The sequence below is a fragment of the Lycium barbarum genome, chromosome 5 (genome assembly GCF_019175385.1).
Source record: "Lycium barbarum isolate Lr01 chromosome 5, ASM1917538v2, whole genome shotgun sequence".
Lineage (NCBI taxonomy): Eukaryota > Viridiplantae > Streptophyta > Magnoliopsida > Solanales > Solanaceae > Lycium > Lycium barbarum.
In genome coordinates this window covers 134,298,262-134,314,866 of record NC_083341.1, presented here as the reverse complement: position 1 = coordinate 134,314,866, position 16,605 = coordinate 134,298,262, and the positions used below count along the sequence as shown (strand labels likewise).

General features: G+C 35.0%; 1 protein-coding gene across 2 annotated transcripts; it reads left to right on the top strand.

Moving 5' to 3' along the window:
* The first annotated feature begins 2,258 nt into the window (after positions 1–2,258).
* LOC132641684 (uncharacterized) lies at positions 2,259–16,257 on the top strand. 2 transcript variants are annotated; one of them, XM_060358752.1, is made up of 13 exons: positions 2,259–2,447; positions 5,114–6,754; positions 7,616–7,834; positions 9,155–9,463; positions 11,142–11,450; positions 11,761–12,054; positions 12,937–13,429; positions 13,517–13,675; positions 13,800–13,979; positions 14,204–14,398; positions 14,733–14,831; positions 14,909–15,499; positions 15,633–16,257. In XM_060358752.1, exons 2-13 carry the CDS (start codon positions 5,115–5,117, stop codon positions 15,984–15,986), a joined length of 4,842 nt encoding a protein of 1,613 aa, XP_060214735.1. In that variant the 5' UTR covers positions 2,259–2,447; position 5,114; the 3' UTR covers positions 15,987–16,257. The 2 variants fall into 2 exon arrangements, with proteins under 2 accessions (XP_060214735.1, XP_060214734.1); XM_060358751.1 differs by having other exon boundaries at positions 7,613–7,834.
* The last annotated feature ends 348 nt before the right edge of the window (positions 16,258–16,605 follow it).

The window sequence follows — 16,605 nt, the reverse complement described above, 5'->3', positions numbered from 1 at the left end:
GTTGATTCGTAAATTCTCGTCTCTTAATGATAGTAGAATGCTTGGATTGACGAAGATTTTGTTCAACTTTCAGCAAAAGGGAATTCAATAACCGAAACATATGCATTTAAAATTAATTCAAAATTTAAATACTTCAAGTTTGACGTAAGAATTTTACTATTGTAGGTTGTTTTGTAAATTCTCGTCTCTTAGTGATAGTATAGCACTTGAATTGACGAAGATTTTTATTCAACTTTCAGCAAAAGGGAATTCAATAGCTTTCCCTTGAATGCTGTCTAAGAGCTTAAATTAGTAATATCATTTAGTTTAGTAAAATTTCAAACTTAAAATAGACTAATTACAGTTACCAAAATAAGGGAAATAGTATCAAATTTATACAAAATTGGTAGATAGGAAATAAGTGATTTTGAAATTTTACAAGACTAAATTTGATTACTATGAGAGATATTTTTTTCCCTTTTAGATATTCATATTTGAAATTTACTATATGCATGACATTAATGATGACTACCATAAATATTTTAAAATTTTCTTTTTATACATAATATATTTCTTACAAAATATTATTACACAATATTTGAGTATGAATGTTATAAATAGGTAAGAGTCTACGCTATAATAAATGTTACTGCTGTTATAAATAAAATGTTATTATAGAAAAGTAAAATATAACATAAAATTTGGTTCTGAAAAAAATCAGCCTGTTATGTTAAAATACTGTTATAACGAGTGAAAATTATAAAAAGATTTAACTATATACTCTATATTTTTACTGAAAGGGTAAGAAAATATCCTCCATCCAGTTTGCGATATCAATTGTTGATTTTAGTTGAAAAGTCAAAAGTACCACTACATCTAATCTTCTAGATCAATTGTGTTAGTCAAAAGTAACCAAACATCTATCAAATCTAAAAGCAGTTATGACTTATATAATTTTCTAGTAAATTTGGATAAAGCATAATTAAACAAGGGTAATCAGATTCTAAATCTACTTTTCATTACGAAAAAGTTGGTAATACCCCTACATCTACCCTCCTATATCAACTGTACATTTTATTAAAATGTCAAAAATAGCCAAACATCTACCAAGTCTAAAAGAGTAACGACTAATGACGACATATTAGATAAAACATAGTAATTAAAGCAAGTGCAATCAGATTAATTATAACTCCAATTTCAATTTACCGAAAAGTCAATTACGTCTATCCTCCTAGATCAATTGTTGATTTTAGATAAAAAGCACAAAAAAGAAAAAGAAAAAAAAAGAAGAAGTTATTTGCGCGGATAAGTTATGTACATTGTTTACACATCAGTTCACTATAATTATATATCTCTAACAAAGATTAATTAATAACTAATCCGCTATCACAAGTTGAAACGCTGATAATATAAATAAACTGTCAATGAATATAGTTTAAATCCGAAAATCTTCTACATCTACCGATGTAATCATGGAGCCTGTTTCAATGGGCTATGACTTTTGACTTATAAGCCAAAAGCCATAAGTCAGAAATTCTAACTTATGAATTTTGAATTATTTTTGTCATTTTAGCTTAAAATAAGTGCATAAAAACACTTTTTTTTTTTATTTTACGCAAACACTACAAAATTACTTAAAAGCTATTATTGGCCCAAAAGCACCTAAAATAAGCCAATCCAAACAGGCTCCTAATCAATTATTGATTTTACATGAAAAATAAAAAAATTAAATGAATTTAAGTTCAATGCACTTGAAGTGTACAAATTATTTAAACGACCAAATCAATTATAATATATTATATATACTCCTTCCGTTTCAATTTATGTGAACCCATTTAATTGACACACAATTTAAGAAAGCAGAGAAGACTTTTAAACTTATGGCGTTAAATGAGTCACATATATTTTGTGTGGCTATAAATCATTGCATAAATGTAAATTGTTTCCAAATTTAGAAAGAGATCATTCTTTTTCGTACCGACTAATAAGGAAATGAATTCACATAAATTGAAACGGAGGGAGTATAAATAAATTCATGTAACAAATATTAATCAATAATTAACATGCTATCGCAAATTAACACTATTAATGCAAATAATATAAATTTGAAAAAAATATCCTACACCTACTTACATCAATTCTAGATTTTATATTAAAAAGTCGAAAATGCCCTCACATCTACCTGCCTAGATAAATTGCTAAGATATTATAACAAAAGTCAAAAATACCCCTACAACTATGCTCCTATTTAGATCCAGATTGTATCTCCAAACTTGGACTTATTTTTACGGTTAAACCCCAACAGAACGGATATACACATACAATACATTACATTACCAAATTCTCTTTCGTTTCTTCAAATTCATGCATCACAATAACGGAGCGTGAGTCAGATCAGATCACGCGCTTACGGCGGTACACGCGCTGCCTAACAACATTGCCGTTTTAAGCTTTCACTTTCTGTAAAGGTGAAGAAAAAAAAAATTTGATTTAACTGCTTGTATTATTTTGTTTAGGTTTTGATCTGTTACTGCGATCTAAGGTTAATTTAGTTTAAGTAAATGTGAAATGTATTAGAAATCGTATTTTTTTATGTGAATTTGGTACGTGCATTGTTTTTACTATTTTGTCGGTGTAGTTTTATTTTGTTGTGTGAGATATTGTTTAGGTTCTGATCCGTTACATTGATCTAAGGTTAATTCAGTTTAAGTAAATGTGAAATGTATTAGAAATCGTAAAATTTTATGTTGAGTTTTGGACATTCATTGTTTTAACATGGTTTGATCAGCTTAACTGCTTGTATTTGTGTTTTGTTCGCTTATTTCGATGAGGTTTTGATTCTGTTACATCGATCTAAGGTTAATTCGGTTTAAGTAAATGTGAAATGTATTGGAAATGGTGGTTTTGAATTTAGTATATGCATTGTTTTAAGATTTTTTTTTTGTTTGTTTGTAAATAGCGGTTTTTTACTCTTTTGTCGGTGTAGTTTTGGTGATCTGTGTGTTCATGTATGATCTGTACTTCTTGAAGTAGACGTGAAAGGTTAATTGGATTTAATTTTAGTATTTCATTTATTTTACGAGTGAAAAAGAATGAAGTTTTGGTAAATCACGCGAAACACCTAATTCATGTGAATTCAATCATGAAATTACTCAAGATACGATTTTAAGTTATAGCATCGTCTTGACTTGTAAGAGTTAGATCTTAACTGGTTGTATTTTGTGTGATTTCATTGAGGTTTTGATCCGTTACACCGATCTAAGGTTAATTCAGTTTAAGTGAATGTGAATGTATTAGAAATCGTGTTTTTTTGATGTTTGTATTTTGCACATGCATTGTTTTAACATGGTTTGATCAACCTTATAAAAAAAACATGGTTTGATCAACCTTATAAAAAAAACATGGTTTTAACTGCTTTTATATGTGTTTTGTTCACTGATTTCGTAAAAATTTATGTTCAATTTCTCTCAAGGTGAAAAATTAATTCAACTGCTTGTATTTTGTGTTTTGTTCATTGATTTCGTTGAGGTTTTGATCCGTTACATCGATCTGAGGTTAATTTAGTTTAAGTAAATGTGAATGTATTAGAAATAGTAATTTTTTATTTTGAATTTTGGACATGCATTGTTTAACATGGTTTTACTCTGTTGTCGGTGTCGTTGTTGTGTTTGAATTCTCTCAAGGTGAGGAAAAACATTAACTGCTTGTATTTTTGTGTGATTTAGTTGAGGTCTAGATCCGTTACATCGATCTGAGGCTAATTCAGTTTAAGTAATCGTGTTTTTTAATGTTGAGTTTGGTACATGCATTGTTTTAACTTGGTTTTACTCTGTTGTCGGTGTCATTTCTGTATTTGTATTGGTGGCGATGGTGATCTGTGTGTTCGCGTATGATCTGTGATTTTTGAAGTTGACGTGAAAGGTTAATTGGATTTAATTTTAGTATTTCATTTGTTTTACGCGTGGAAAATATTGAATTTTTGGTATATCATGTGTTGCTGGCGCCAGAGAAACGTCTAACTAATTGTGAAATTCGTTGAAATTGAAAGATACGATTTTAGTTACTTGCATCAATTCGTCTTGTAAGAGTTATATAATTTACACGTCAATTTAGCAGAAAAAGAAAGCTCTAGGAGATATTCTGAGCAAAACGTTCTGTAAATGTGTTTTTGGAATTATCTTGTAGTTCTTTTAGTGTTGTGTGTGATCGCAGATCTGCTTTTTTTCAGTAAATCCACTTAAAGTCAATATTAGTAGTTATCCTGAATTAAGACTTTAGTCTGATGTGGTTCTTCTTGTTTCCGTTTTTATTCTGGCTGGAATATATTCTAGGGATTTCCTGAAATGTGCTAGATTTAATGCCTTGTAACAACAACACACCTTGTTATGAGGGTAGGATGTATGCTGACCTTACCCTACCTGTTTCCGATTGACCCTCGGCTCAAAAGAAATTTAATGCCTTATAGTTTACCTTATAAGTTGAGTAGATTTTTGGCATATTAATATTTTCATCTGGTATAAAAACAAGACGAGGTTGACAAATCTTACATAAACTTGTTTATAGTATCTCCTTGGTTGTTTCAATTAAGGAACAATGTACTTCTGACTATTGCGTAAATTCAGCCTTCTAGGTTATTTATACCAACTTCTTAAGTCTCCATCATCACAATCTCTCTTTTTGGTTTTGCAAACAAAACCTCTTGTTCAAGGTCGGAATCCTCAAACCAATAAAAATATAATTTCTACTTCACGATTCTTATGATAGGAGGTTTTATCTTATTCATGTTACGAGAAAGATAATTAAAGAGAAGCAAGTATCATGTTGATAGCAATTCTCTGCCCCAAGTCGTTTAGAAATATTTATGAAACTAAGCTGGTGGGAATTGCTCTTTCACTGGGACGAATCTATTGAGGCTTCCAAAGAAGCCAAATGGCAAACCTTTGTCAATGAATCTGGGTATTTCTAGTACCTGGGATTGCACTGGTTATTTAGCTCATTCAGTCTCTCTCACTTATTCTTATTTTTAACATTTCATTTTCTCTTGTATTTATAACTTTGTTGATGTTTTACCTCTGGGATAGTTTATTCTGGGGGATAAAAGGATTTAAGCCTAACATCATTGCTGTGGTTGTAGGATGTCTGTTGATGCTGAGTTTTCCAATGGTCCATCCATCTTAACTGCCGAAAAATTGCCTGAAGTGGGGAATTCAGCTGTTGCATGTGAAAATGCATCTAGCAATGGCTCTGTTGTGTTTACAAAAGATACTTCGAACTGCCCTGCTGATGAGGATCAAATTGAACATAATTCAGCCTCAGAGATCACAAGCATTGAAGAAATGAGCGGCAAAGCCGGTGGTTCAGACAAAGGTAATGATAACGAAAAATTAAGTAACGGAAGCCTAGAAGCTGCAGATGCAGGCGACAGTGATGACAAGCTACAATGTGACCAAAGCGAGAAGACTGAAAATGCAGACACAGATGGTGGTCAAGGGGCACCGAGCATGGTCGCCGAAAAAAGTGTGAATGAAAGAGGAGGTGATTTTAATGGCGATGACAATTTAGTATGTGAAGAAAGTGCAGATACCGAAAAGGTAGAGATCAATGCCCAAAGGGCAGCTAGCACAGAGATTAAAGCGGTTGAAGAAATTAGGGGTGAATCTAATGGTTCAAGGAAAAATGATGAGAGTGTGGATGCTGAAAAGGGAGATATCAACAGTTCAATGGCTATGAACCCTGTTACTGAGAAGGTACGTATGGAAGGAATGAGTGGCGACCAGTCTCACAGAAGTAATGATGACAAAGTATTAAGTGAAGAAAATGCAGATACTGAAAAGGTAGAGATTGATGGCCAAAGGGCACCTAGCACTGTTACAGAAGTTAAAGCCATTGAAGAAATCAGGGGTGAATCTAATGGTTCAAGTACAATTGATAAGAGTGTGGATGCTGAAAAGGGAGATATCAACAGTTCAATGGCTATCAACCCTGTTTTTGAGACAGTAGGCATGGAAGAATCGAGAGGGGAATTTAGTGGCCCTCACAGAAGTAATGATGACATAAGATTAAGTGAAGAAGGTGCAGGAGCTGAAAAAACAGACAGCAGCTGTCAAGTGGCACCTCACTTAGCCACGGAGATAACGAGACTGGAACAAATGGGATGTCTATCTAGTTTAGTACAAAACAGTAGCGAAGACAAGTCACTATCTGACCAGCGTGAGAATGCTGGAAATGAAGACAGTAATGGTCAAGCGGCACCCGGCTTGATCACAGAAATCAAAGGCATCAATGAAATAGGAGGTGATTCTAATGATGTCAAATTAGTATGTGAAGAAAGTGCAGATACCGAGAAAGTAGAGATCGATGACCAAAGGCCACCTAGCACTGTTACAGAGATTGAAGAGATTATCTCTGAATCTAATGGTTCTAGTAAAATTGATGAGAGTGTAGATGCTGAAAAGGCTGGTAGCAAGAATTCAATGTTTACCAACATTGTTACTTGTGCGGACAAAATCAATATTGTTTCTGAGATCACTGGAATAGACGCTGAGTCTAATGGTGCAGATGAATTAAGTGATGATAGACTAGTACACCAAGAGAGCACAAACACTGAAAAAACAGACATAGGTCAAACGTCTTCCAATATGGTAAGTGAAATCAAACCAATTGAAGATATAGAATCTGAATCTGATGTCACAAACAAAAGGACAGATGGAAACTCAACATCTGAAGAAAGAAAGAATGCCGAAGTAGCGAATGGTAGCAGTCCAGTTCATAAAGGGTGGGTTTCTAAATATCTAAATGTTTTATTTCTCCTTTATCTTTCTTTTGGCATGATTTAGTGAAAGCGGTCCCGGACCTGCCCGCTCCCACCCCCCTCGCCCATACAAAAGGACCAAAAGGATTTCCCTAGACTTAATTTAGTTGACAAGTATAGTTCTGAGCAGATTTAGATGAGCGGGAAAATATCTGTTCATTTTGCTGCTAAGAGAGATCTGTGGTCCTATTAAAAAGAATAATCGATCAAGTCAATATCTTCAAATTTTTTGCTCTACCATGACTCTAGTAGATACGCTATTTTATACTCCGGTGGCAGTGAAGTGTATATTGCAACCCGTAACCTATGCCCTTATGTTTGATATATGAAGAATCCAAATATACTCTCTTCTCTCTGAAGAAGAAAATATTTGTCTGATTCGTTTCTGATTTTTGACTGAGAGGGTTCATAGTCTGCAGACAGATATTTATGGTTCTATCCTCAATCACATTTTCTATTAAGACATATGAGTGCAGGGAGGCAGGATATGTTTCTTCCTTCACGATCATATGCTATTGGATGTATGTGACTGATATCCCATTTGCAATTAGTGGCAGTGTTGTTTTCAGTGTAGGAATGTATATGACTTTGTACCATTTTAATATTAGACTTGATGTTTGTTTAGCAGCTTGATATTCGGAGTGCATTTATATTTTTTTCTTTTTCAAAGTAAGTGAAGATTTTAAACTGATTAACCAACTTGAAGGGCTTCATGTTAATTTGTCCGACCGCCATAGAAGTGATTCTAATTACTAGGAAAACATAGTGATGCTGAATTTTCCCCTGGCTCATCTATTTAGCTGACTTAAATTCTTCTTCAAGCAGTGAAATTCTTTGCAGCATTGATGCTGTCGCATTTGGAAAGGAGAGCTTTAATAGCTCGGTTGATGATGTTCAAAATGTATGCAACACGGTGTTCGAGGCTATAAGCAATGATGAAATTGGAAGTAAATCTGATGGTGACAAAGATATAGATGATAAAGCAATGCACCAAAGAGATGAGGATTCTGAAAGATTGCACTCGGATGGTCTAGCTAGTGAAGGGTGAGTTCCTAACTTCTGAAGCTCCACTCTCCCCTTGTTAAGGATGAGAAACTTAAACCGAAAATATCTCAACCACATTTTGGAAGGAGGAAATGAATTCCTTTGGATTCCCTATGTTTCTAATGCAAATAAGTGGTTATGATTAAATGCATTCTGTCTCTGTTTGTCATTAGTTATAAATGTTGAAATCCAAATTAACTTAAAGTGAGACCTAGACTGAGTCAAGTGGATATAGCTTTTGTGGGTTAGCAGTTAATGAGAAATCTTTGTATCCCCGCTGAAGAAAGTTCTTTTAGAATTTCGGCTTGATACGCGCCCTAGTGTGTGACCGTTAAGCTAGAATAGATCATTGGAAACCAGTGATCAGATCTCAGAGGAGGCAGACACCATTATATATATAAAAAAGAGGATGTGATTCATTGTGATCATCTAGGTGCTTATATATCTTTGGTCATACTTCGTATACCAAACAACATTCTATTGTCCAGTAGACGAATCCTTTGCTGGTTAGGTTTAGTTACTACTACAACTACAATTACGCCTCAGTCCCAAACAAGTTGAGATTGCCTTTACGAATACTCACTGTCCATGTTTTTCCATTTAAATTCAACCCATGCCATCATTATATGAAATAAAATAAAGTGAAACTTAAATACTCCCTCCATTCCATATTAAATGACCTTTTAGGCTTTTTATTTTGTTTCAAAATAAGTGACGTTTTAGGATTTCAAGAATATTTTGGACAAATTCTTCCAAAATTGCCTTTTTTAAATAATCAAGATTCATTAATTACTATACTCAATACCCAATGTTAACTTAAAATATAATTAGGGGTAAGTTGGTAAAAACACTCCTAATTTTCTAGGAGTGAGCAATTTCTTAAGGGGTGTGTATGAGCTAAAAGAGTCACTTATTATGGAATGGAGGGAGTATTTATAAATAAATATTAGTAATAATACTATTAATAATATTAAGCGTTCTTTATTTTTACTTGTATATATATCTATGATAAGGTCAAAATACTTCTAGCAAAGCAATGAGATCAAAACCAACGTGCAAGAATATAGCATCCATTGTGGATCTACGGGGCATAAATCCAAACCGGTTCATTGTCACTCTTGTTGTAAAGTCTATGTTCTATCACTCTTTCCAAGAGTTTCATCTTATGGCTGCTGATTAATTTTGGTTGCCTCAGTTAAATAGTTATGAAGTTCGGAATATGTTGTCTTCTGCTTTTACTATCTAGTGATCATTTATGCTTCACCTAATTGGTAGATTTTTGGATAGCTTTCTGAAGATCCGTTTGTATTATGACTGTAGGATGTCCAGTGATGCTGAACTTTCTCATGGCCCCTCTATTTTGGCTGATGCAAGGTTATCTGAAGTAGAGAATTCTTCTACTTCAATCAGCAGGGACATGTCTAGCAAAGATGCTATTCAATTGGGAAATGAAGCTTGTAATAGCTGTATTTCTCATGGTCAAAGTCCAGCTGATATGGTTCAAGAGGTCATTGATAAAGCAGTTGGAGGTGAATCTAATGGTGTGGACAGAAGTAGTGATGATAAATTGATGTGTGAAGAATTTGAGGATGACAAAAGATTCAACTGCAGTAGTCCAGCTGCTGAAAGGTGAGTATATGGGTTTCAAAAAATAGAGTTTTTTAAAATTTCAATTGTACTGTGTGGTTGAGGACAAAAACTCCCCAAATAAAGACACATCTTTATAAAATAAGGTGCCGTTTGGCCATAAAAATTATTCACTTTTTTCCGGAATTAGCGTTTGGCCATGAAAATTCCGAATACAACTTGAAGTTGTATTCCGGAATACCAAAAATTCAAAAAACTTGTTTTTCAAAAAAAATTCACTTTTTTCACTTTTTTACAACTACATTTCACCAAAAACTACAATTTCAAAAACTATGGCCAAACACAATTCCAACTCCAACTCCAAAATTCCAAAAATAAAGTGAAATATTTTTTGGTATTTATGGCCAAACGGCACCTAAATGTTTCTGGTTGATGGTGACTTAGAATATATTAGTTTTTTTTTTTTGAAACTGGTAATTGTGTATTCATCAGCATTTAGGACATGCTGGAGACCTTCAAAAGTGTTACAGCAGGAGCATAAAAAGGAAATAGAAATACTTACAGAGATTTTAATAAATCTACAAACTGATTTATATATTCTAATCCTAATTCTTTACACCAAAAGTAGAAAGATACTATACAATTCCATTTGACTTTCTGAAGGGAACTGGATCTATTTTCAAAACACCTATCATTCCTCTCCCTCCAAACTGTCCACCATATGCAGTATGGGAATGTCCTCCACCATTTCTTTTGACTCTTACTGCCTCCCCTCTTCATCCAACAGCTAAGTAAATCTGCAGTGTGTTCAGGCATAGTCCATTGTGTGTCTGTTATGTTGAGAAATAAGGACCACAGTTCTGCAGTGAATTTGCAGTGTAGAAATAGATGCTTGTTGGTTTAGAATATATTAGTTTGTAAGTTATTTTCCCCCCTTTGTTGCTCGGAACAGTCTGTCCCATGCAAATAGAGAAGTATTAACTAACGACAAAATCATCTTTTGTATCTGTTGTTTATCTATGGTGATGCAACTTAAAGTCTTTAATGCACTATAAATATGGTATATGCATACATGATTGATGTGCAAATTAATAATTAGTTTCAGAGTTGTGAATGAGGATATTCAGTAATGGCTGTTACACGTCAATCTAGACATGAATGAAGTGGAAAAAGATAAGTAAAATAAAATGACAACCCAAAACCATAAGAGATATAGTCTTCTTGTCTCGTGGGGTTTGATGAGTTTGATTATTTCTACGGGGGAAGAACACGATTAGGGGTGAGTGTTCATGTGTTTCTGTGTGTATGTTGGCATATACTACCACATTGTCAAACCATAATAGCTTGAGGCCTTCCCTCCTCTGATGATTAATTCACATAAACTATAGTCCAAGGCTCTTGGTAACCAGATTTATCCACAATCCTAGTCGAGGCAAGAAACAAAACAAAATTTTGGATTTCAATGCAATCTCTGAATTCTCGACTTATTCCAGGTACAAGATAAATGTTTTGATTTGGTGATGCAACTTAAAGTCTTTATCTATGTTGATGCAAGTTAAAGTCTTTAATGCACGTATAAATATGGTATGCATATATGATTGATGTGCAAATTAGTAATTAGAGTAAAAAATTCTTTCTTGCTCGTTTGAAAATGGTCTTCATTTTTTAATAGTTTTTAGAGTAAAAATTTAGTGTTTGACTATTTTCTCCTGTGATGTAGGATGTCTTGTAATGCTGAGTTTTCCCAAGACCTCTCTACTTCCGCTGATTCAAAATTTTCTGAATTGGCCAATTATTGTGCTTCAAGTACTAAAGATGTGTCTAGCAACGACGCTATTGAGGCCGAAAATGAAGCTTTGAATAGCTCTGTGGATGACTCCGAGCTGGTACCTAACTTGATTAGAGAGGGTCCTGGAGTTGAAAATTTGGAAGGTGAACTGAATGATGGTGACAACAGTATTAACAACGAAATACCGTACAACAACTGCGATGATCCTGAAAAATCACACAACAGTTCAGATAATGTGGGGTACGTTAGCACTATCTAAACATACTTAAGGATATAATTCTATGCTGATAGAAGAGGCTATCCTAGTGTAATATGTACCTTTCTGGTAATATTATATTCCCCTTTTGCTTTCTGATTTGAATAACAAAATTTCAAAATGGAATATCTGTTTCTTCTGTGCCATTCATCTAAACTTTTAATAACCTCAATCTTTGTGCATAACTAAGTTGGTCTCCTGGTCTCTCCTGGTCATTTATAGTATATCAGAATTTCTTTTGCTGTATATTTAATGGGCACGATAAGTAAGCTGCTGCTTTTTATTTACTTGTAGGACACATGGTGAGGCTGAGTTTTTCATCGACCAGTCTGTTTTAGCTGATATGAAATTGTGCAAAGCTGGAAACTCTTCTGCTTCAAGCATTAAAGATGAGTGTTGTGATGCTGTGCGTGGAAATACTTTGATCGACTCCATTCATGACTCTAAAATGGTGCCCAATATGGCTATAGAGTTCACTGACATTAAGAAAGAAGGTGAATCTAGTGTTGCAGACCAAACCAGTGATGGCAAATTTATACGTGAAAGTGAGGATGCCGAAAAACCACCGAGCACAAATACTGATGAAAGGTAAATCACCTGACAATCTGAACACTAAGCAGAGGATTTCCCTCAGAAAGCAAAAACTATCGCCCTTTGCAGGGTGAACTATCTAGAACAAAAGCCAAATGTTTTTGGTTTCGCAGAACCTTTCAATTTTCATGACTTCGGCAGTTAAGAAACTGTCTTACTTATATCCAGGTGGAATAGAGTTTTATGTTAATTGGATTACTAAATACGGCATGGTTCTTGTTCTAAAAACTTGCACAGTTTGATGAATCATTTATTTCCCTGACAAAGCTCATTTCATCCTGTTTGCTGGTGAAACTTTTTCAAAAAAAGCAAACTGTTTTTGTCACTGGATCCCCTTTCCATTTTCCATGTCCATCAGAAAATGTTATTAATTACTTAAACAAGAAATTCATGTCCACGTGTGGTATAAGTTTAAGTTGATTGAATTTCTGAGTTCAGCATTGTTCTGGAATAAAAGATTTTCAGCTTACTTCATCAAAAATAAAACTTTTTCATAAAAATAAAACTTATCCAGTGTAGTGATTTTCTTCCGAGTTTTGGGGTGAAGTAGTTGATGCTCTGAGCATGTATCAAATGGTCATGGCAGCAATGTCAGTCATGATTTCAGTGCATTAATTTTGCAGCAGCACATTGAGGTAGACCGGCAATGTACTTTTGGCTGCCTTTACCTTTTAGTTTTCAGTGATGAAGGTCAATTTCTTCTCATTTTTTAGTGTTCTTGACTCATTAGTTATTAAGTTTATTTTTTCTGCTTGTTTATTATATTTTTTTAAATATATGTCTACATTTTTATTAAATATATGTGATCTTCTTAACTGATGGGTTGTTTTACAATTGATTATCGAGGTTGGAAAATTTCATCTGCTCTTATTATTGTAGGGTGTCTTGCAATGATGAAATATGCCACGATCAGGCTACTTGGACTGATTTAGTGTTATCTGAAGCGGGAAACACTTCAAGCAGTAGAGATGTTTCTAGCTATGATGCTGCGGCATTTGAAAATGACACTTTGACTTGCCCCATCGAAATTGATCAAGAGTCAGCTGACAAAAGCATAGAGATCACAGGCACTGACGAAATGACAGATGATTCAGACAGGAGTAATGATGACAAACCAATATGTGAACAAAGTGGGGATGCTGAAATTTCAAACACTAACGAAGTGTTGGCCACTTCCGCTGAATGTTCCTCTGTGGATGTTGCGGCTGTAAGGGATATGAATGGGACTGCAGCGAAGGGATTTTACTTCCTGATCAGGATGCCAAGATATGATGATGAAAAAATCCGAGAACGCATCAAAATTGCTGAGCTAAATGTTGATGAGAAGACACAGCATAGGGATGCCTTTAGACAAAAAATCAGAAATAAAAGAGTATGTCTCCAAGATTCAACATATTTTAATCTCTTTAGTATGGCTTTCTTCATATACCTTAGTACGAAATGCTTTTTTAATGAGCAGGCCAATTGCCAAACCCATGGTGCTGAATTCGAAGCTGCCAAAGCTCAAGAGAGAGATGCTAGAAAGCAAGTCAGGACAAAGCGTGCAGATATCTCAACACTTCAAGATGTAATTGATAAAGCAAAGAATGCAGTTGCCGTTGGTGAGATTGATAATAGGGTATGGATTTGCGGCAATGTCTCGCTTCTCTCCCAGTAAAAAAGTCCTAATCAGCAACTGTAGTGTTTTGTTTTGTTTCGTTCTGTGAATTTGTTTTTTATGTTACCTGATCTATGACCTGCAGATTTGTAATATGGAACACATCATTGGACATGAAACTGTAACCCTAAAGGAGGAAAAGCTTCTAATTCGTGAAATCAAGCAACTGAAGCAGCTTCGTGGACAGCTTTCCTCAAACATTGGAAACCAGGATGAAGTGCAGAAGTCTCTGGATGATAGAGACGTAAATGAAGAGCGATTGAGGGTGGGCCCACTAAGATGCTTTAATGTTCCTCTGAATACAACCTGCTACTGCTTATCATAAATATAATTGATTGTTATCTAGTGGTGTCATTAACATTGTGCATTCAAGAGTAATTTTGAATGCTCGGCAGCAGCACTTATTCGAACATGCTGTCACTTTTTGAGACTTCGGCTTATGATTTTCTTTTCCTTTTGATTTGCCTTAACCTGGACAAATGTGTGCAGGCCTTGAAGAAAGAGCTTGATAACCTCAAAGTGAAGGCCTCAAAAGCTGAAGCAATTGCGATGGCAGCTAGCCGAAAATTTGAAGATGAGAGTCGAAAGCTCAAAGAATTGCAAGCACAGTTTAAAGCTGCAGATGATATTCGCCAAGAAGCTTATGAAGAATTGCGGAGTTTAAAAAAGGGATTGTATGAGAAGGTTTGTAATCACATTCGAGTAGATTGGGCCTTAAACTCTTATAATCTGTTCTCCTTTTGAGGATACCATACTCTCTTCTCCTGCCCTCTTGATGATAGAGAAACTTTTTTCTACATTTTTTACTTCACAATACAGCCACAAACATTTTTCCTTTCCAAATTATTTGTATACTGGGTTAGTCTGTACTTAGTAATGCTTGAAGCTGGCGGAATTCTGAATTTCTTTGTTTCTTTTACATGCAACTTGTTCGCTAGATAATTAACTGTTTAAGTAAAGCCAAAAATCATGTTTGGCTGGGAAAATTTTACTGGATCTGATAATGCCTAAAATGCAGAATATTCATTTCCGGACATACAAGGATGATGCGACTTTGGCTAGTGATCATGCTCGAAAGAGAGAAATGGAGGCTCTTAATCATCTCTGTGTGAATCAGGTTGGTCAGCAACTATATTCTTTGACGTCTTCCGGAGAAATTCCACTCTCGCTTGTGTCTAATTGTTACTCTGTCAGGTTGAAAGGTACATGGAACTTTGGAACAAGAATGATGAGTTCAGAAAGGATTATATCAGGTGTAATACAAGGAGTACAGTAAGGAGATTTGGGACCTTGGATGGTCGTACACTTGGTCCTGATGAGGAGCCAACTGTTCTTCCTAGTTATCACCGGGTGGAAAGAGTTAATAGGCTGGTAGCTAGTGTAGATAAAGTTAATAGTGTGTCACAACCTCCGATCTCCCAGCAAGAAAAGAAAGTAGTAATTCTTAAAGATGAAATTAAGGATGACAATAACGTTCTGCAAGCAGCGGAAGGAATGAATCAGGTTGAGAAAACGAAAGAGGCTCGGAAACCAATTCAAAGAGAGATGAGTACGGTTGATGAGCCAACAGAGGCCGAGCGTCTGCAAACTGCTCAGGAGCTAGAGGCTGCTAGAAAGGAGGAGGAACTGAGGAAGCGTGAAGTAGAGGCCAGGTTGAAAGAGCAACGCCGGTTGGAGGAGATTGCAAAGGCTAAGGAGGCATTAGAACGGAAAAAACGCAATGCAGAAAAGGCCCAACTGAGGGCTGAATTGCGAGCCCAGAAGGAAGAAGAACAGAGACTGAAGGTATATCTTCAGTTTTTTCAAAGCAGATTTTTAGTTTTCTGCACGGATCCTATGATGAAGTAATAGGATCAACTCAATAAATTATGTTTTCTTCTTTTATCCTGTAGTTGAAATCATATCTTGTTAAATACAGGAGAGGGAGAAAAGACTGCGGAAGAAGGAAAGGAAGAAGGGTTCTCTATGTGAAATACAGAGCGAAAGTAACGATGGTGAAACTTCTCTGATTTCCACCAGCCCGAGAGAGATTGTCAAGGAACCCGAGGCTACTGATCCTCAAACAAGCACTAAGAAACCTCAGAAACCGTCTCAATATACAAAGCAGGTGAAGCCAAAAGCTATTCCTCCCCCGCTTCGCAACAGAGGTAGAAGGAGATTGCAGCAGTGGATTTGGTTAACTCTTTCTTGTGCAGTTGTCATTGCTCTGTTTTTCCTAGGAAACATCGGCTTCTTCTCCAATCTGAAGCCGCGAAGAAACCCCGGGTTTTAGGGACCTGTTAGATTTGGCTTGGAGTGAGGCAGGTTGCTTTATATTTTATAGATGAAAAGAGGCCATTCTTTTGTTCTATACATAATATGTTGGTTCATCATAGTTTTGAATATTTTTGGTTCTTAGTAGAGTGATGGTAAGATGTTTTAAGCAACAGAGAACATTTTTTATCTTGGTAATTATTACAAAACAGGTGCTTAATAATCCTATTGTTTGCCTTAGCTTGAAACTTGCCATAATGGCAGTGTTTAATGGTAAAGTATTATCCAAATTTGATGCCTCTTTAGTAGTAATGTTGTTGTAGATGATGATGTATTTTCATTATAAATCATGCTATTATACTTGCTTTAGTAATTATTGGTTAGATGATGATCGATTTTTCATTATATACCATGTCAATTGTTAAGATCAATATCTTCCCCAACCTTGTTTTCAGAAAAAAGAGAAGACCATTCGTCTCTTTACTTTGTTGGCTCTTGACCCAATGTGTTTTAGAGCAACAAATTCAAGCTTCTTCACAAATGACCGAATAACCTAATCGACGCTCATACTTCAGAGATGTTTAAAAGATTTATTTTCATCAAGTTGAGGTGTTTGGATGAAAACTTGTAGAGTAGGA